General features: G+C 37.3%; 1 protein-coding gene across 4 annotated transcripts in view; it reads left to right on the forward strand.

Annotated features, from left to right (window-relative positions):
* Fsip1 (fibrous sheath interacting protein 1) overlaps positions 1 to 18763 on the forward strand; it is a 203852-nt gene extending 185089 nt beyond the window's left edge. For 3 of the 4 annotated variants that reach the window (XM_047539946.1, XM_047539947.1, XM_047539949.1), the window contains exons 11-12: positions 6070 to 6580; positions 17945 to 18763. In XM_047539946.1, coding sequence (XP_047395902.1) covers positions 6070 to 6580; positions 17945 to 17997 — 564 coding nt within the window. In that variant the 3' untranslated portion in view covers positions 17998 to 18763. The remainder of the gene's footprint in view (positions 1 to 6069; positions 6581 to 17944) is intronic. The other variant, XM_047539950.1, reaches the window with a different exon arrangement.
* Positions 18764 to 20449: the final 1686 nt, after the last annotated feature.

Here is a 20449-nt window from a genome sequence, read left to right on the forward strand (position 1 = left end):
ATTTTTAAATTTCCTTCGTAATATCTTCTGTTATCCATTCATCATATAGTAGCATATTGTTTAATCTCCAGGTGTTGGAATAGTTTCTGTTTTTTACTCTTTCATTAATTTGTAACTTCAATCCATTATGATCTGATAGAATACAAGGTAGTGTCTCTATCTTCTTGTATTTGCTGACATTAGCTTTGTGGCATAATATATGGTCTATTTTAGAGAAGGATCCGTGTGCTGCTGAGAAGAAAGTGTATTCACTCTTGGTTGGATGGTATATTCTATAAATGTCTGTTAAGTCTAAATTATTGATTGTGTTATTGAGATCTATGGTTTCTTTGTTCAATTTTTGTTTGGAAGATCTGTCCAGTGGTGAAAGAGGCGTGTTAAAATCACCTAGTATTATTGTGTTATGGTCTATTTGGTTTCTAAAATTGAGAAGGATTTGTTTAACATACATGGATGAGCCACTGTTTGGGGCATAGATGTTTATGATTGTTATATCTTGCTGATTTATGCTTCCCTTAAGCAGTATGAAATGTCCTTCTTTATCCCTTCTAACTAACATTGGCTTGAAGTCCACATTATCTGAAATGAGGATGGATACTCCAGCTTTTTTGCTGAGCCCATGTGCATGGTATGTTTTTCCCAATCCTTTCACCTTTAGTCTATGGGTATCTCTTTCTATGAGGTGAGTCTCTTGCAGGCAACATATTGTTGGATCTTTCTTTTTAATCCAATCTGCCAGTCTATGTCTTTTGATTGATGAATTCAGGCCATTAACATTCAGGGTTATTATTGAGATATGATTTGTATTCCCAGTCATTTGGTTCATATTTAAAATTTTTGACACATCTTGGTTCCTCCTTTATTTGACAGTTCCTTTAGGATAATTCCTCCCTTTGCTTATTTGCTTCTTTGTTTTTTATCTCTTCCTCATGAAATATTTTGCTGAGAATGTTCTGTAATGCTGGCTTTCTTTTTGTAAATTCTTTTAGCTTTTGTTTATCGTGGAATGATCTTATTTCATCGTCAAATTTGAAGGTAAGTTTTGCTGGGTATAAGATTCTTGGTTGGCATCCATTTTCTTTCAGAGCTTGAAAAATGTTGTTCCTGGCCCTTCTAGCTTTTAGGGTCTGGATTGAAAAATCTGCTGATATCCGTATTGGCTTCCCCCTGAATGTAATTTGGTTCTTTTCTCTCACAGCCTTTAAAATTCTGTCTTTATTTTGTATGTTCAGTATTTTCATTATAATGTGCCTTGGTGTGGGTCTGTTGTAATTTTGTGTATTTGGAGTCCTATAAGCCTCTTGGACTTGATTTTCCATTTCATTCTTCAGATTTGGGAAATTTTCTGATATTATTTCTTCAAATAGATTGTTCATTCCTTTGGTTTGTTTCTCTAAGCCTTCCTCAATCCCAATAATTCTCAAATTTGGCCTTTTCATGATATCCCATAGTTCTTGGAGATTCTGTTCATGATTTCTCACCATCTTCTCTGTTTGTTCAACTTTGTTTTCAAGGTTAAATATTTTGTCTTCAATATCTGAAGTTCTGTCTTCCAGCTGTTCTATCCTATTGGTTATGCTTTCTATGGAGTTCTTAATTTGGTTTATTGTTTCCTTCATTTCAAGGATTTCTGTTTGGTTTTTTTTCAATATCTCTAACTCTTTATTGAAATGATCTTTTGCTTCCTGAATTTGCTCTGTTAACTGTCGATGCGTGCGATCGTTCAATGCCTGCATTTGCTCTTTCATCTCATTGTTTGCTTCCCTAATCATTTTAATTATGTACATTCTGAACTCCCTTTCTGTCATTTCTTCTGCCATGCTGTCGTTGGATTTTATTGATGTAACATCTAGATTTGTTTGGGGCATTTTCTTCCCTTGTTTTCTCATATTGTTCAGGGATCAGTGGGTCATTAAGATATTGCAGATTTCCTCTATCAACTTATAATGTCCCTGAAGATTGCTAGTATATCCCCTCTTATCCTTCAGTAGCCTGAAGTCTTGGAGGAGGTTGATAATGCAGAGCTCCACAAAGAAGCTGCCTCTCTAGGTGTGGTAACCCTCAGGTGGCGTATATTCCCTGCTAGTGGGCAGAGGTGCCTCCACTTGTTGACCAATGGTCATCCAATGGGGAAGTAGACTGTGGGCTGAGACAAGGCCTGTTTGTGCCTATGTCTCTGACTTTACCGTCCCTGTGGGAAAACCTCCCCCAGCCGGGAAGAGTCACTCGGTGGGGACGTCTCGCTAGTCAGTTGCCCTCCTAGAGGTTCCCCTCAATCTACAACTACCACCTGGGCTGGGCTGTCTTCTTCTGCAACGATCCCAGGGGCCCGGACCTACCTCCTGGGCCTGGGAGCCTCACCCTTCGCAGGCGAGTCTCCTTAGGCTGCCTCTCCCAGAGAATCTGCCCGCCGCCCTGGAAACTTCGCTCCGCCCCTAGGCGTGTCTCTGTGCGGCTCTTCCAGCAAGAAGCCACCTAGCTCCTGGGACCCTGCTCTGCACCAATCGCCTGGCTATGCAGCCCCTCCCCTGAGCCACCACCTGGAGCCCCGTACAATAGCTGCGAGACACAGAGACCCGCCACACACCTCCTCCTCCGGACAGCCGCCCGGTTTCCGATGCAGTCACTAGGAATCGAAACAACTCACTTCGGGTCTCCTCCTCCCGCCAACCACCCGTAGCCCTAGGCAGTCACTCCAAGTCCAAGTGACCCGCCCTGTTCCTCCTCCTCCTCCTTGGGGTAGCCCCCCAGGTGTTCAGGAACGGTGGCTCCGAGACCAGGTGACTCACCACGCTCCTCCTCCAGGCAGGCCACCGGTGTTCAGGAGCGGTTGCTTTTAGTACAATCAGCTCACCACTCGCCTCCTCCTCTGGCAACCGCCTGTGGTTCTGATGCAGTCACTCCCAGGCTAAGCGTCCCACCGCTCTCCTCCTCCAGGCAGGCCACCAGTGTTCTGGAGCAGCTGCTCCGAGTTCAAACAGCTCGTCACGCAGCTCCTCCTTTGGCAACCGCCCGCAGCTCTGATGCAGTCACTCCCAGGTCAAACAACACGCCGTGCTCCTCCTCCTCCTCCGGGCAACCTCCCGGCACTCAGGAGCGCTCGCTCTGGGTTCAAACAGTTTACCATGCAGCTCCTCTTCTGGCAACCGCCTGTGGTTCTGATGCAGTCACTCCCAGACCAAGCGTCCCGCCGCGCTCCTCCTCTTCCTCCGGGCAGTCCCCCGGCACTCAGGAGCGCCCACTCTGAGTTCAAACAGCTCACCACGCAGCTCCTCCTCTGGCAACCGCCCGTGGCTCTGATGCAGTCACTCCTAGACCCAAGCGACCCGCCGGGCCTCTCCTCCTCCTCCGGGCAACCCCCCGGTGTTCGGAAGCGGTCACTCTGGGTCCAAACAGCTCGCCACGCAGCTCCTCCCCAGGCAGCCTCCCGGAGCCCCAGTGGCTGCTCGAGTCCAAGCGCTATGCTGAGCCGCCTCCTCTACGATGATCCCAGTTGTCCGTGTTTACCGCTCCAGTGGGGGGAGGGGCGTCTCGCCGAGCAACTCCACTTCACAAATTCCCTGCGTTCCGGGGCTACCGCCCCATCCGGGACGCCTCCCCAACAGGAGAGACTCACCTGGCAGCTTTGAGTTGGTCCCAAGTCTCTCACTATCTCCTCTTTTGAATCTTGCGTCCTGGAGCAGCGTGAAATGCAGCCGCCCTCTAGTCCGCCATCTTGGCCCCTACCTTCATTTTTTAATAACTTAATTTTTAATTGATTAGTTGTAAACACTATATTTTGAGTTTTCCCAAATGGTAACTGAGAATTTAACTTGTTACCCCAAACACCCATTCCCTGTTCTCTCATTTCACCAAAAGACTTAAATCACAATTTTTGGTTACCTTGAGCATTAGTATTTGTGTTTTGATAACTGTGTAAATATTGTGCACAACAGAAGCAAGTGGTATCCTATAGAAGGTATCCTTTCCTATATAACTTTTTGTTTGTCCTAGAGTTAATAATTATCTCTCTCACACACACACCCACCCACACACGAATGCCCTCTTTCCTTTGTTTTTAAACTGCTTTGCTCAGAGTTCATAATATCTTTGCTTTCTCTTTTGTCTCATTTTCTGTGTGTCTAGCCAACTCTGTTATAACCACCAAGCATCTATCCTATCACTGTTACTTTTGAAAGGGTCAAACATATCAGATACCATTCTTTCCTCCACACTTTGTTCCCCTAGAGATCTTCCTTCCGTAATTCTTTATCATGCTGCTCTAGTATGGACTGATTCTTTCTCTAGCATTTCATAATGCTAAGCTTTTGGTGAGGATGTTTGGTGAGGATGATGAGCAGTGGGCTCTTTGTAGAAGTGCTGCATGCTAACTACACCTCTGGAGTTCCTTAGTGGGCTCTTTCTAAATCCCAGGGAATTGTCTACTCATGATAAGCAATCTTATATGTACAAATTTTGAAAGTATATTTCAAGTATCTAATGCCATACAAGGACAGCCTTCATTTTCTAGTTCACTTGGTTTACAATACTAGGGTGAAGGAAATTCTCTTCATAATACATAAAGTGCCACATTTGGATCCCCAAAGCATTTAGTGATTAAAGGTAGGATTCACTAATGTATAATCCAACTCCTATTTCTTGATATGTATATTAACCTTCAGGTGAGTTACCTGAATTGTGAATTCCAGATAATTACTAAGAATACATTTCCAGAAAATCTCTTCTTATTCTCAAACTCAGTGACTTTTGCCACTGAGTTTTCATACAGGTTGGTTAAATATAATTTTAAAACAGATGATATATTTTAAAACTATGATGCAGAATTTGTTTTACATACTGTTTTTATTAACTGCTTTAGAAGCATTATATGGTGCTAATGGGGAGTTAACTAAACTAGTTTCAATAACAGACTCTCCCTTCTCCCTGTGCTTACATAGACAGAATGTTTATTTTTTACTGTTTACTTACAAAGTATGCTAATAGCATTATTTTGCTTTACTGAAATAGAAATTAAGGCCATTGAAAGTAATAATAAAACTTTTCTTATGGGAACTTCTTATTCTCAGAACTTATTCCTCTTTAAAAGAGGATTAGTGTATTCCTAGATAATCCACTGTGGAAGATGCTGATTCTTTAGAGCAGGAGAGATTTTTTTCAATGCATTTCAGTACATTTTAATGCTATTCATTTTTGAGATTGTTGCAACTCAAGTGGCATGCAGTTCAGTTGAATTCTTGTAGATTGTGGCCCTATTCTTTGATTTAATTTATTCCTGAGGACATAATCTCAGAGGAAGAAAAATATTTTAAAATCTTTAAGGTCTTAGTTGAAACACCTAGCTCTGGTAATCTTTAAAGGCAAATATTTAATATGTATGATCAAATCTTTCTCCCTAAATGCACTGCTCCAGGAATGTTCCTGGCTCCTGCCTGGACCTGTAGCTTTGAAGCAACTGCATACCTCCACTCCTTCACTCTTCCTTTCCTGTCTTCAGCAGGAGTGTCCATTGAAGGTTGTAGACAGACATAGGAGTGGTGAATCCCTGGGAACAGGTGCAGTGCACAGTGTTTGCCTCATTTTTTTTTTCTCAGTTACAGAATTGAGTGGTGATTGGGTTTATGCTGAGAAATGGGTGGAGACAGAGAAATAACTACTGGGGATTATGGCAGGATTTATCAAAGAGGTGACTGCCTACTTCTTTGCTTAATGAGTTTTAAAATCAAAGGGACTTTTCTGATGTCTCCTTTAAGCTCAAGTTACTTTATGGGTAGAGAGGTTATTAGTGGTTAATTTGGTGCAGTAATTCATTTTTATAGGATTTCCTCCTTCACCTCCCTCACCCCACCCTAATTCTAGTGGGAATGATTGAGTTTTAAGTTGTTCTCTAGGGCTACTATACATTTCCCCTGTACTTTTTAATAATTCTACATAATTTGTCTTCCTTTTTGCATATGTTATATATAAGGGGTTTCCTGGCATTTGCATTTATGTTATATTACTGAAAGTTCAGCAAACATAAACATGTTTACTCAATAAATTGATTATGAAAACTTTGTTTTGTATCATCAGTTAAATTCTACATCACTTCTCTCTGAGGAGCAGTTGAGGTGTCTTCTGGATGAATGCACATTCAAACAAAAGTCCATCATGAAGCTTTCTTCTGAAAGAGAAAAGGAAAATGTTGAGGATGTAACACCTGAATTGCCCACACTTTCCAGATCCATTCTCTCTAAGTTACTAAATAGATCAGAAGCAGAGGTTCAGAAAACTGAGGTAGAAGATGCAGATATGCTTGAGAATGTAGAATGTAAAGCTACTGAATGGTGTTATCTCACTGAAGCCCTGACTGGGCATGATATGTCAGAAGCTATTGTCATTGAAACAGAGAATATGAAATGCCTCCAGTTTTCCAAGGATGAGGCTATTAGTGACACAGAAGACTACTTTATGTCAAAGACTGTTGGCATTGGGAGACTAAAAAGGCCTTCCTTCTTGGATGACCCATTGTATGGTGTCAATGTGAACCTTTCATCAGAAGACCAACATATGAAATCCAGTCCTCCAGGGAAACCAGCAACAGGTGAGACTTAGTGAACATGTGTTTTGGTGAATAATTCTTAGAGTATCTCAATATAAAGATTTGATTTAAAGTGCAGTAGGATAATAAGATATTTTGTAAGTCACAGTGGTCAATAAGAACATGCAAACATAAGGACATTATCCATGTTCTTATGAGATCAAGGTTGAGATTAGTACTCTCATGAAATACATTATTCTTGATGGTAATTAATTCTGTCATCTAGAAAACATTGTTGATTTTAGAGGAAAAGAGAAAGTAGTTTAAATGGAGATAAATAATTTAAATAGGTTTGCTTAGCATTTTGATTTCTAAACGTCAGCAATAAAAATATGTTCCAAGGAGCGAATTTGTAAAATGCCACACTTTTTGTTTTCTATATTAGTTTTCATATGCAAACTTCCTGTCCAGTCCACTGCTGTATTCTCAGATATTTTATCATGATCCAGTAGTGCATCTTACAGTGCTACAATGGTACAGGATTCAAATATTATGGGCAGTTTTTTTATGTAAACAACTACTGAATTATTTATCTATGTTAGAAGTCTTATGTTGTAATTCATGAGTCTAATACCTTCACTTTTACCTCCAGTATAGATTACAAAAATATTATCTATGAAATACATATTTATTAATAGATTTCTTTTTAAGTCTACAATCTATAATATGAGCTAACACCTCAGTCCCCTATTTCTAACTGTCTGTTGAACAACTGGATGTGACCTCAAACTGATTTCCTCATCTTTCCCTCTAAACTCATACTTTCCTCTTGACTTCTATTTTCTCAGCTACCCCGCCCTCTCCCTTGCTTTCCACTTTCAATCTTCAAGTACCGTTTGGTCTGCTTCTACAGTGTGTTTCATGCCCATCCCTTTTCTTTTCCTGCTACAACTAGACCAATGTGATAACCCTCCAGAGACCTCTAGGCCTCTGGTCTCAAACCCCCTCACCCCACTGCTATTGATGACCACCGCTAAACTTATTTCCTCAGAGTGGAGTTTTGATAGCCACATTCTGCATCTCAAAAACTTCTGTGATTCTCCACTGCTTATTGAATGAAATCTGAATTCTTTCACTTTAAGGCCTGCACAGTTTGACCTGACATTCTTTCCTCCTAATCAATCTCTAATTAGTCACCTAAATGTTATTCAGGTTATAGCTGATTTTGTGTCAGGATAGCCTACCAAGTACTTTCTTATGCTTCTGTTGCTCAGGTTCTTTTCTTTCCAGGAATGTTCAGAAGTTGAATTCCAACCCCACCTTCTCTGAATGTGACCTTTTTGTTAAAGCTTTATTTCTCCTCTGAATGGTCAGGCATGTTTGTTCTCTGTTGGCTCATTTTCATATACTATCTCAGTATATTCATGTACATACTCATTTTTTTCTTCAATAAACATGAGAGTACAGATATTCATTTGATATATTGACTTACTTCCTTTGGATGTATGCCCAGAAGTGAGATTGCTGGATCATACGGGGTCCTACTTTTAGTTTTCTTTAACGAATGTACTAATTTACATTCCTACCAACAGTGGCCTCTTTTTCCCCTAATCTCACCATTTGTTATGTTTTATTTTTAAAATAATATCCATTCTAACTGGTATGAAGTAACATTGTGGTTTTAATTTGAATTTTCCTAATGACTAGGGATGCTGAGTATTTTTTAATAAACCAGTTGGATATTTGTTTGTCTTTTGAGAAATATCTGTTCAAATTCTTTGCCCATTTTTGTCCTTGTTATTTGTTTTCTTGTTGTTGAGTTGTTTGGGTTCCTTGTATATTTTGTGTATTAACCTCTTATCAGATGTATGTTTTTCAAATATTTTCTCCTACTCCATGGGCTCTCTTTTTACTTTGTTCATTGTTTCATTTTTTTGTGCAGAAGCTTTTTAGTTTGATAAAAGCTTTTTAGTTTTATATGTTTGATATTGGTGTTTATATCAAACTAAGTCCATTTCTACTTTTGTTGTTTATGCTCTGGGGTCATATCCAAATAATCATTGCTCATCCAATGTCATGGAATATAGTCTCTTATATGTTTTTATCATAGTTTTATATGTTATATTTAAATATGTAATCCATTTTGAGTTGAATTTTATACATGATGTGAGATAAGGATAAATCTCATTCATGTGAATATTTGGTTTTCCCAGTTCCATTTATTGAAGAGATTGTCCTTTTCCTGTTGTGTTTTCTTGGTACTGGTACCTTTATTGAAAAATCCATTGAACCATAAATGCATGACTTTGTTTCTGGGCTTTCTATCCTGTTCTGTTGATTGATGTGTCTATTTTTATGCTACTACCATGCTATTTTAATTATAAGTATTTTATAATATATTTTGAAATTAGGGAGTGAGTTGCTTCCAGCTTTGTCTACTTTGCTTGGAAGTGTTTTGATTTTTCATGGTCTTTTCTAGTTCTATGGGCATTTAAGGATTGTTGTGAAAATTGACATTGAAATTTTGAAAGAGGTTGCACTGAGTCTATAGATTACTTTGGGTAGTGTGGACATTTAACAGTATTAATTCTTCTAATACATGAACATGGATTATGTTTTCATCTATTTGTATTTTCTTCAATTTCATTTATCAGTGTTTTATAATTTTTAGTAGATCAGTCTATCTCTTTCACAGCTAAATCACTCTTAAGTATTTTAGTTTTTGTTGATTTTGTAAATGAGATTGTTTTCCATATATCCTTTTTGGGTAGTTCATTGTTAGTGTATAGAAATGCTATTGATTTTTGTATGTTGATTTTATATACTGCAACTTTACTGATTTCATTTATCAGTTCTAACTTTTTTGGTGAAATCTTTCTGCATGTAAGATCATGTTGACAGTAGAGACAGTTTCATTCCTTTTCATCTTGTTAGTAGGCCTTTTATTTCCTTCCCTGGCCTAAATGCTCTGGCTAGGGCTTGTAGCACTGCACTGAACAAAAGTGGTGACAGTAATCTTGTCTTATGCCTGATCTTAAAGGCAAAGCTTTCAACTTTCCATGGTTAAATATGATGTTAAAGGTTTGTCCTATATGGCTTTTATTGTGTTGAGGTATATTTCCTCTCTATCTAAACTATTAGAGTTTTTATCATGAAAAGTTATTGAATTTGACCAGATGTTTTCTCTGAACCTATTGATGTGATCATATGGTATTTATTTTTCATTTTATTAATGTGGTATATCACATTAGTTTGCATGTGTCAAGCCATCCTTGCATTCCACAGATGAAACCTACTTGATTGTGGTGAATGATTCTGTTTAATGTTATATTAAATTTGATTTGCTAATCCATTTACATTCAAAGTAATTAATACATAGGACTTGCTACTGCCATTTTATAATTTGCTTCCTTGTTGTTTTATTGATCTTTTGTTCCTTCCTGTCTCACTATTTTCCTTTGAGGTTTGATGTTTCTTCAATGGTGATATTTTTTGAATCCTTTCCTCTTAAATTTTGTGCAACTACTAGATTTTTTCTTTATTTACCATCAGCTTACGTTAAACACCTCATACTTATAACAGGCTCTTTTCTTTGTTCTTTTTTTTTTTTTGTGGTGCTGGAGATTGAACCCAGGGCCTTGTGCATGCAAGGCAAGCACTCTACCAACTGAGCTATATCCCCAGCCCTATAACAGGTTATTTTAACTTAATAACAACTTAACTGAAATCACATACAAAAAGCTACACTTCTATCTCTTACCCTACCTTTTATGATTCATATGTCAAAATTTAAATATTTTAATAATTTGTATCCCCTAATAATTTATTTTGCTACAGTTATTTTTTATTTTAACCCTTGTAATAGAGATAAAATTGCTTTATGTATGTATTGTCACTAAAGAGGACAGTGAAAAACCATGTCCCACAATGCCTCTTTTCTGTCCACTAAAACCTAAGCAAGTTGAGGGAACAGTGGGAGCAAGCCTGGGCTAGAAAGTTCAGATACAACTTATCTTGAAGGATACTGTTTTCTTTTATGCACATTGGGAACTAGGGCAAGTTAGTAGTATCTGTATAAAGCTGTTTTCTTGCATGTACACCAGTACAGTTGCTCCTTGGGATGCTGGTCATATAAGCACACTAAATAAGCTGATGCTGATTATTTCACTGCTACTATAGCCTAACATGTAAAACCTCTCTCTGAATCAGGGCTGGTGTGGAACTGAGGTCACTGTGGAAAGGATACATGTCACTTGTTCAATTGGCTGCCACTGTGAGGGACAGAGGTGCTGTCCAGTGAACTCTTCCTGGTTCAGTTGCTGATCGCTTTTAAGCTTTCTTTGATAAATTATATGTCTCCTAAACTCTCTCTGTCCCAAACTTTCTTTGCGCTGTGTACAACCTACCCTACCACCCTGGCACAACTGGACTGTGTATAAGAAAATACTCTGCCCTTATGTATTTGAATATTGTGAATATGAGTAGGTATTACTTAGACTATTGAATATTTTTCTTGTTAATTAGGAGCTTTCTGTTTCAGCTTAAAGAACCTCCCTTAGCAGTTACTGTAAGACAAGCCTAGTGGTGACAATATCCTAGCTTTTGTTTGTCTGATAAAATTTTTATTCTCTCTCATTTCTGAAGGAAAGCTTTGTTGGGTAATGTATTCTTAACTGGCATTTTTCTCCCTTCAGCACTTTGAATATATCATCCCAATGTCTCTTAGCTTGCAGGGATTCTACTGAGAAAACTGCTAATAGCTGTATTATGATTCCTGTGAATGTGATACTTCTTTTTCTTTCTGCTCTAAGAATTATTTCTTTTTCTTCAGTTTTTGATAGTTTGATTATTATGTGCCTTGGCAAACTCCTCTTTGAGTTGAATTTGATAGGAGATTTCTGAGCTTCTTCTATTTGGATGCTATTGTTTTTCTCAGATCTGGGAAATTCTCAGGCATTATTTCATTAACTATGTCTTTTGGGTTTTTCTCCCCTTTCTCTCTCTCTTTTTTTTTCTGAGAATCTTATGCAAAGTTAGTTCTCTTGATTATGTCCCATAATTCACAAAGTCTTTCTTCATTCTTTTTTTTCTTGTTTCTCTGACTGTATAATTTCAAATATCCCATTATCAGGCTTATGATTCTTCTGTTTGATCAAGTCTGCTGTTGAAACTTTCAGTTTGTTGAATTTTTCAGTTCACTTATATTTTTTATTTCTAGGATTTGTATTTGATTTTTTTAGCTTCTATTTCTTTGTCAAACTTCTTATTTGTGAATGAATTGTTTTTTAAGTTTCATCTAATTGTCTATCTGACTTTTTTTTTTAGTACCCTGAGTCTCTTTAAGATAATTTTTTTCTAAATTGTTTGTCAGTCATTTCTAGAACTTCTTCAGGGTTGATTATTGAGACTTTATTAATTGCCTTTTGTGGCATTTCTTCAATTCTTTGTAAACATTGTGTCTTTGTGTAGTTGTGTACACATATGAGGAAATGGCCACCTCTTCCAATCTTTACAGGTATTCTTTGATATTGGTAAACCGTTATTATTTATTCTAGCCGAAGATTCTGGATAAGTTAGCTGGTAGTGACCCAGACAGATAAATCTTGCTGTTGGGTTCTCTCATCGAGTTGGGCTGTTGCCTGAAGTCAAGTGGAACTACTAGATGTACTCTGAGGCCTAATGAGACCACCACCATGGTCTGGTGGAGCTGCTAGGTAGGATGTCATAACTTCAGATTGGGCAGTTTCAGATCATCTTCTCTGGTTGCGAAGTACTGCTATTTGTAATGTGTAGTTGGGCAGGTCTGCATCCTGGGTTCTGAGACTGGGTGAGGTCTCTGGAATTGCTGCTCAGTCATTTGGGATAGGCCAGGCCAGAGGTGATGCTATATAGATACATGTGAATGTGGGCTTTTCTGCCTAGGCAAACCTTAAGCAGAACACACGTCTTGGTGGAAGTGCACTAGTCAGCTGCTGGAGTTGAGCAGTGTTAGATGCTCCCTTAAGCAAATATTTCAGTACTTAACACCTTGTCTCTTGGACTGAGAAAGGCTTAAGGAGAGCATCAAGGCTTAAAGGGGTCACCATCTGGCTATTGGAGTTGGATGGGGTCAGATGCCTCCCTCTACAAATAATTGCTGACTTCCTTTCCTGCCCAGGGAAAGGCTTAAGAGAGCACTGGCATGGGGTGGGGAAGCTAGTTAGGAACTGGCATCTCGCAGACCTGTGGACCATGTTTCCTGCAGAATGATGATGTTGACTAGTTTCATTAGTAATGTGCCTTCCCTGGTTGAAATGCAGAGGCACTGCCAAGATCCATGTGCTGGTTGCTTTGAAGTAACCCTAACCCTGACCTTCTGTTCTTTGTTTTGAACTGATCCTGGGTGGAATAGCCATGTCAGTACTTCTGATGTTTCCTGTGGAGTGAGAAAGGAGTGAACCTCCTGTCAAGGGTCCCAGAGTGATAGTGAAGCAGAATGTTTGCTGCCACTCTGGTCTATGTGTGGCACTTGCTAGCTTGGAGTGGGAATGGAGGGGCATGGTCAAAGTGAAACCACTTCTCTTACCCTTGAATGTGGCTTTTCTTGGTTCTGTGGCCTAAGAGGATATCTCTGCTTCTTTCTTGAGATTAGGGATTTTCATGAAGATATTATTGTCTGTGGATAATTGCAGGTTGATTTTTTGTGAGGGGGCAGGAACTGAAAGAACTCCTATTCCATCATCTTGCTGATTGGAGCTTGAAACTATAATGTTTTTGTCCAGTAGCAGAGTTCACTTACAATATCCTGTTCAGTTATATGGGTATGATCACCTCCACCAAGGATCTTTATGTAATAAATAAATAATGGAAATTTTGTTCTACTGTAAAATTGCAGTGTATTGTAGTTCTTTTTGGACAAAGATTTTTTTATAAAGTATATGAATTCCTCTTTGTCTACTATTATCATATTTACTAAATTTAATTATTTGTTGTATTTCGAGGTTTTTATGACCCCATGGGGTCAGTGTGTGTATTAAGAATAGTACTTTGCTCAAATATGAATGTGAGTCACATTGATGTATATCTCTTATTGAGCAGAACATGACAAGATGAAATGAGGCAGAACTTAATATGACTTCATGGGTAGAAACTGTGGAGGTATAGAACATGCCTCTGATCATGCCAGATAATCTTCACAGATGATTATAATAATTAACTCTTAACCTTTGTCAGTATGGAGGGAGGTTCAAGATGGTATAGATGTGAATATGTGAACTCATACTTTATTTTCTGCTTATCACATAATAAACTCTAAGGAATAGGGTCTACATTGTCATTTTGAACATGTTAGAGTGTCTGAAGTTGGAGTATTTACAATTGCTAATGTTAACTTGCTAATCAATTTCATTCTGAAATACTAAGTTGCACATTATGTGCTTACCATAAATGTGGACACCAAACCTGAATGCTCTACAAGTTTTCTTGGCAAAAAACCCTTTAAAGATGTTTCTGTAATGAGGTGTTGCTGTGTATTCAGCTGCTGTTATGTTGTGGCTCTTTCTCAGGAAATAGATATACATGAAAGTGATTGAGATTTGACTTCTGTAAGTAGACAAGAAGGAAATTTTAAAAAAGCCATTCATCATCTTCTCTTTTAATAGCAAATGTTAATTATTGCCATGTAGTTTTCTTTTCCTTGAAAAGCTGAGTTCTGTTTCAAGTATTTCAGTTCTGTTTTTAAAAAGGCAGGATCTTTAAGTCTTTAAGGAAAGAACCTATATGACCAGTTTCATTTGTGGTTTTGAAAAATAAGGATTGGTTTCATAGTTGTATTGGAAGTTGTCAATGTGAAATACTTCATTTTTCATGTTTGTGCTTTAAGCACAACCGTTTTTTGACTTTGAATTCAAGGTCTGCTGACTTTAGTGCACTACTCACTCACTATTGGGAATTTAGGGAACCAATAAATAGCACTACTTTTTACCCCACGTGGACAGAATCACTGAAATGATTCGGTGGCTGGAGATCAAGGAGCTTTGTTACTGATGAAATCAGAGGATTGTCATGACTCCAGTGGGCAGCCACCTGGGCTTTGTAATTCTGTGCCCTTAAAATGAACTTATCCCCCTAGCCACTGGCAGAGTTGGAAAACTTCAGGCCTCTCTGTGGAGACCTGTTCATGTAAAACCAATAATGTGGGGGAGCAAAGAATGCACCCTTCTGGGATTGAAGTGGAGCAGAGTACTGACTCTTGAGGAGGAAGGGGCAAAACTGAGCATGCATTTTTCTCTCTTAAACTCACCAGAAAACTGACTCTTCTTCCAGTGGAGAGAGTGAGGAGAGTGGAGTGAGACTCCACTTTCAGTCCATATTCCTGCAAGTGTGAGGCAAGTGGGAAGCAAGTGGTTTTGGTAATGTTTTCCCTTAGAGACACCTCTGAGTGTCCTGGCACTTCAGAAACAATAGCTGCAGGTCTGCGAACTAATCCAGTACTTAATCAAATTCCCTCATGTAGAGCTGCTTCCTAGATAACCAAGACAAAAGGTATATATGTATGTACATTATTTTTGCCACTAAGCATTTGAGCTAGCTTTCAACTAAAATACATATAACAGAGAAAAATTTGAATAACAAATACCAAGCAAAGTACAACAGGGCAGAAAGGGACACAAAATCAGTCGTGTAGTAAAGAAGGGAAACAACTACATCAATTCTTCAAGAAAAACAAAATGGAATTTCTCACAGGACCTGAGTAAACAGTGTTCTTAAAAAATTGTATAACAAATGCAACAAGTCATGTAAGTTTCTTTTTTTCTAAATAACATCCTAAATGAAACCTAGGTTGACCTATTGTCTTGATTTGCTCAGGAGTGTCCTGGTTTTATCACTGAAACCCTTAGTTCCCAGCTAACTGGGATGGTTGGTCACTCTAAATTGAAGCTAATAATGTGAAGCCAAAGACCAAATTAGTTACTCAGAGGATAAAACTAATAGTTTAGATAAGTAGCAGGCTCTCAGACTAGAACCCAAAGTAGCAGAGGGAGGCTGGACTGTGCATACTAGAGCAATGTGGCCTAGTGATTAGGAGCATGGACTTTGGGTTGGGCAGACCTTGACTGTGATCTTAGGTAAATTACTTAATCTTTCTTTTTCCTGTACCTTGGTTTCCTTAGTCTATAAAATTAGGTGGATCAAGTGAAAAACTTCACATAAAATAATTAGTCTTAGTGACTGGACTTGGTTGACTCACAGAGTGTTTAACATTAAATTAGGATATTTTCCATAAAAGTATGAATTTCTGACTTTTTCTTTTCTTCTTTCTTTTTTTGACAAATCATCAAATCTGAACTGAGTAGCAGATGCCCCCTTTAGAAGGACAAGAGAATGTGGCCATGGACTTGACCCTTGAGAGACATTTTATTTTCTAACCCATACTATAAGTTTTGCTGCTTATAGTATGTTCCAACCCCTGGAGACTTCTTAGAAAAACAAGACTCCAAAGGCCCTATCCCAAACCTACAGTGTCAGAATTTGCATTGTAAGGAGAACCCCAGTGATTCTTCTACACAGAGAAGTTTGAGAAGCACTGTTACATGTCACAGAGCATTACTCCTAACAAAGGTGCACATTGGATCATCTGAGGAGACTGCTTGTTTGATGCCCATGTCCAAGGCCTTCTCCAACCTTTACTGCAATCAGAGTTCCCAGTTGTCAAATAATGCTAGTGACAGGATTTTACTGTGTATATTTGAGAAATATGGATTTCAGTTTAATGAAAGGAAGCTAATTATATTATCTTACTGAGGTTCTCAGAACAATAATGACAACTATACAATCTGAATATACTTAATATTGAAATTCCACCCATTTGATTGTAACTGTCTTGATGACACCTTGTGGTGGGTTGAGTTTGGGAAGTGTGCTGTAGTGGTTTGAAAGGGGGATGTGCTGGTGTATGTCATTATTCCACTAAACAGTTTCAAAGGAACTAGATTGAGAAGCTTTTGTCAAAATGTAGTCTTATTGTTTTGCAGTGGAGCCATGGAATTCTAGAAATAGTAACACTATACCTATTTTTTTTTTCCATTAAAAGACTTTGCTCTTTGTAAAGTCCTTAATTCATCAGTCTTAATAGATTTCTCTTTATCTCAGTGTGTTCTCAGACCTATTTATCTGTCAAATTACTTTTCCAGTTCTACTAATTGCTTCTTACATGCACTTGGTGACTGTGTTTTACCTGGTTTACTATGTTCTAGGACAGGGGTTTTCAATGTCAGTACTGTTGACATTTTTGAGCTGGACATTTCTTTGTTATGAGGGACTGTCCTGTGCCTTGTAGGATGTAGTGGAATCCTCGGCTTCTACTCAGTAGATGCCAGTAGTGTACTCTGAAGTTATACAAATAAAAGTGTATCCAGACATCACCAAATGTTAACTGAGGGACATAATTTTCCCCAGTAAGGACCATTGTTCTAAAATATAAAATGTGTGTTTTGACATAATCACTGCTCTGAAGTTTTTCATAGTCTATTGATGAAGGGAAGTACTTACATAGTAATTACGGTAAGGTGGGACAAATGAGACCTTCAGGACAATGTCCATGGGCATCATTACAGAGGGAATGACAGTATCATTAAGTTTCTCACTTTGCTCTCTGAAACTATAAGTCATCTGGCTTTAATTATTCAACTGATTTTTTCTGAATTTTTAAATAACAGTTTTGAGATATAATTTATATGCCTATGTTAGTTTCTTATGATTGTCATAACAAATTTCCAAAACAAATTTATTCTCATAGTTTTGGAGGCTGGAAGTCTGAAATCAAGGTGTCACCTTGATACCTAGGAATAGAATTGCCAGGTCTATCATAACCTTTTGAAGAATTGTCAGACTCTTTTTCAGAGCTGTTGTTACATTTTATATTCCACAAGTGTCTCCTGAGTCCTATTTTTTTTTTTTTCTTGGTCTTCCTTTTTTTTAACTGTGTTGTTAATTCTGTCTTTTCTGTTAACCTTCTCACATCTAAGGGTAGAAAAACATTTCCATTCCACTTCTGTTAGTGTCACAATTTCTTTCGGGTATTGAAGAGACAAAAGGCAATTTTCTCTTATCTATCCTACATATAACATTTACTTTTGGTTTTACCCTATTTCCTGAAAACTTAGTAGAAAGTAAAAAGTAATTTTGTTGTCTGTCTCTAAATCTGTAATCATTTCAGCTTTCAAAACCCAAAAATTTCTGTCTAGGTATAAGCTTAATGAAGACAAACACCTTATCATTTGATCTTACTTTTAAGTTTATAAACAACTTGTGTTGACTGCTCAATAAATATGACATAAAAATGTGGTGTATTATATGTAAAAGAATTTAATGTTTAACAGGCTGAATTATTTGTTTTAATTATGCACACATTTTTGATTATCTAATAACTTTGGTTGTTATTTTTAGATGCAGATGAACAGGAGACTAAAGATGTAGTGGAAGAACGTATAGAATCTTAAGCGAGGACTTGCTAGGATGTACTGTGAAGAAAGTTGGTAATGAAGTTAGTCTATTTTTTCTTAATTCTTCGAATTCAGTGAATGCATTATATAGACTATTTCTCAAATAATGACTTTGACATTTAAACTTTTGCTTTGTAAATTATGTTTCCTTGATATTTTTTTGAGACTTGGGTTATAATTGTTAAATTATTTTTCTTCACTGAAATTTCTGGGAAATTTATGTGTTGCTAATCTTGCAACATCAGGGAAACATTATAAAAACCAACATTGTAACATATGGGTGTTATATTTGATACTTTTTATTCTTCTCTTTTATTTGGTTCTATTGTCAATTCTGTGTTTTCTGTTAACCTCACTAAGGGTAGAAATATATTTCCATTCCATTTATGTTAGTATCATTTTTTTTTGTTTTCCCTCTGTCCTCAAAGAGACAAAAGGCAATCAGGTCATGGGAAAAAATGAATTTCCTTGACAAAGTGACATTAAGGGAGCTTAGAGTATCTTATTAGTCATAATACTTGTCTTAAGTAGGAGTTTGACAAGTTATTTGATATGTTGCTTTCAGCGTGTTCCATTCTTTCAGAGTTTGGACCTTTAATAATTCAGCAAGATGAGCTACTTAAAAGTCTGTGGTACCATTAAGAAAAATGTTTTGTCTTTTATAAGTCAGTTATCTAGATTCATGAAAATTTTTTTTGTGTGTGAATAGCCCATAAGCTGAAATGGCATTAAAACTAAAAATCTATTTCTGAACCAAAAAGTGAGCTGCTTATTGTGCTGCTTCTAATAAAATTTGGAGTAATATATGTGTAGTGTTGTTAATTTTGCTGGGACACATTCATCTACTGATGTTAGATAATTTTAATGATTGCTTACATCCTATTTCCTTGGTTTTTAAAAAATGTATTAATACTTTTATTCAATTTTGTTATTTCTTTTTGTTTATTTTTATTTTTGGGTTAAATCTTACAATTTCAAAAGATATATTTTAAAACATGCCATAGCTACTATTTTCAGAGGTATTAATAGGTTCTTTCCCCAGCCTTTCCATTTAAATTTACTGTTTGTTCATTTAAAATAGCAATGGTTCATACTGATGTCAGTGTGCTACAGTGTAATTTATCTTGATTCCAAAAATTTTTCTGTGTGAGTCAGCAGAAGTAAAAACCATGAGTTTAGATTCTTATAGGAATGACAAGGCTTTCCTGTGTGTGGAAGGATTTGGGTGGAACAGTTGGAGGGCAGAAGTAACATGTATGGGAATTTGGAATGGATCAGAGAGGAGCCTTTCAGAGGAGCTCAGCTTTCAAAGTTCATACTTTTCTAAGTTCATACTTTTCTTGTATTTGGGGTGCGTGTGTGTGTGTGTGTGTGTGTGTGTGTGTGTGTGTGTGTGAGAGAGAGAGAGAGAGAGAGAGAGAGAGAGAGAGAGAGAGAGATACCAACTGACCCAGACTGAGACCAAGAGAAAGGAAGAAAGAGACAGAGGCACAGGCAAGGGAAAGCGAGAGAGAAAAGAAAATGAAATAGAGAAACACAGAAGCTATTTCTAGTTCAGAACTGCAAAGAACTTTTGACACCTTAGTGTGCTTCTGTTCTGTAAATGGTATTTGGGACATAGTGAGCCTGTTATAGTAGTGTAAGTAAGGACAAGAAAAACAATGATATTAAGTAATGAATTTTTTCACTAAAGGATGTGACACCATTTCATAGAATGCCTATGAAAGTAACTCTAACAAGGACTAGTAAACTGCATTTATATTTTAATTCAATATGAAGTCTCCAGATTAAAAAAATTAAAAGTATTCTGATTTAGAGAGAAAAGGTATTTTTATTAAGAATAGTGTTTTAATCTTAATTTTGAGATGTTTTCTAAGCCTGTTTACCTTAGAATAAGAATAAAAAGTATAGAAGAGAAAGAACCAGTTCATTTTAGGAATAAATTTAGGAACTTAAAATGTGTAATTTTTCTATATGTGACTCTTTAAAAAAAACTACTGGCACCACCTTAATTGTAAATTCTCATAGGACTGAAAGTTTATTGCCTTTCAATCTAACTCCCTTGAAACACATGATAGTAAACTCCCATAGGAGGAAAAAACTATCATCTTGGTAACATAATTTTAATTTTTAACAAGTCTTTTATTTCAGTATAACCTGCTGACTTGAAGGTCAGTTTTGGATTGAAGTGGATCATGCCTGGAGAAAAGCCTGTTCCCAGCCACTTTTTCTGTCTCATTCTGGTGTTCTCAAGTCAGTTTTGCTGTACTATGTACAGTTTAGAATTCTCTCCCATTTGTTGAACTGCTCTGAGAACAAATGATTTTTTATGTTTCAAAAAATTATGTCTTTCAGATCAGTTTTCCTAATTCCACAACTATTACCAACACTTCCTAGCTCCTTCTTCCTTACCTTGGCCCTATAAAATGATTTGGCAATTTATCCTTAC

The sequence above is a fragment of the Sciurus carolinensis genome, chromosome 2, assembly GCF_902686445.1.
Source record: "Sciurus carolinensis chromosome 2, mSciCar1.2, whole genome shotgun sequence".
Classification (NCBI taxonomy): domain Eukaryota; kingdom Metazoa; phylum Chordata; class Mammalia; order Rodentia; family Sciuridae; genus Sciurus; species Sciurus carolinensis.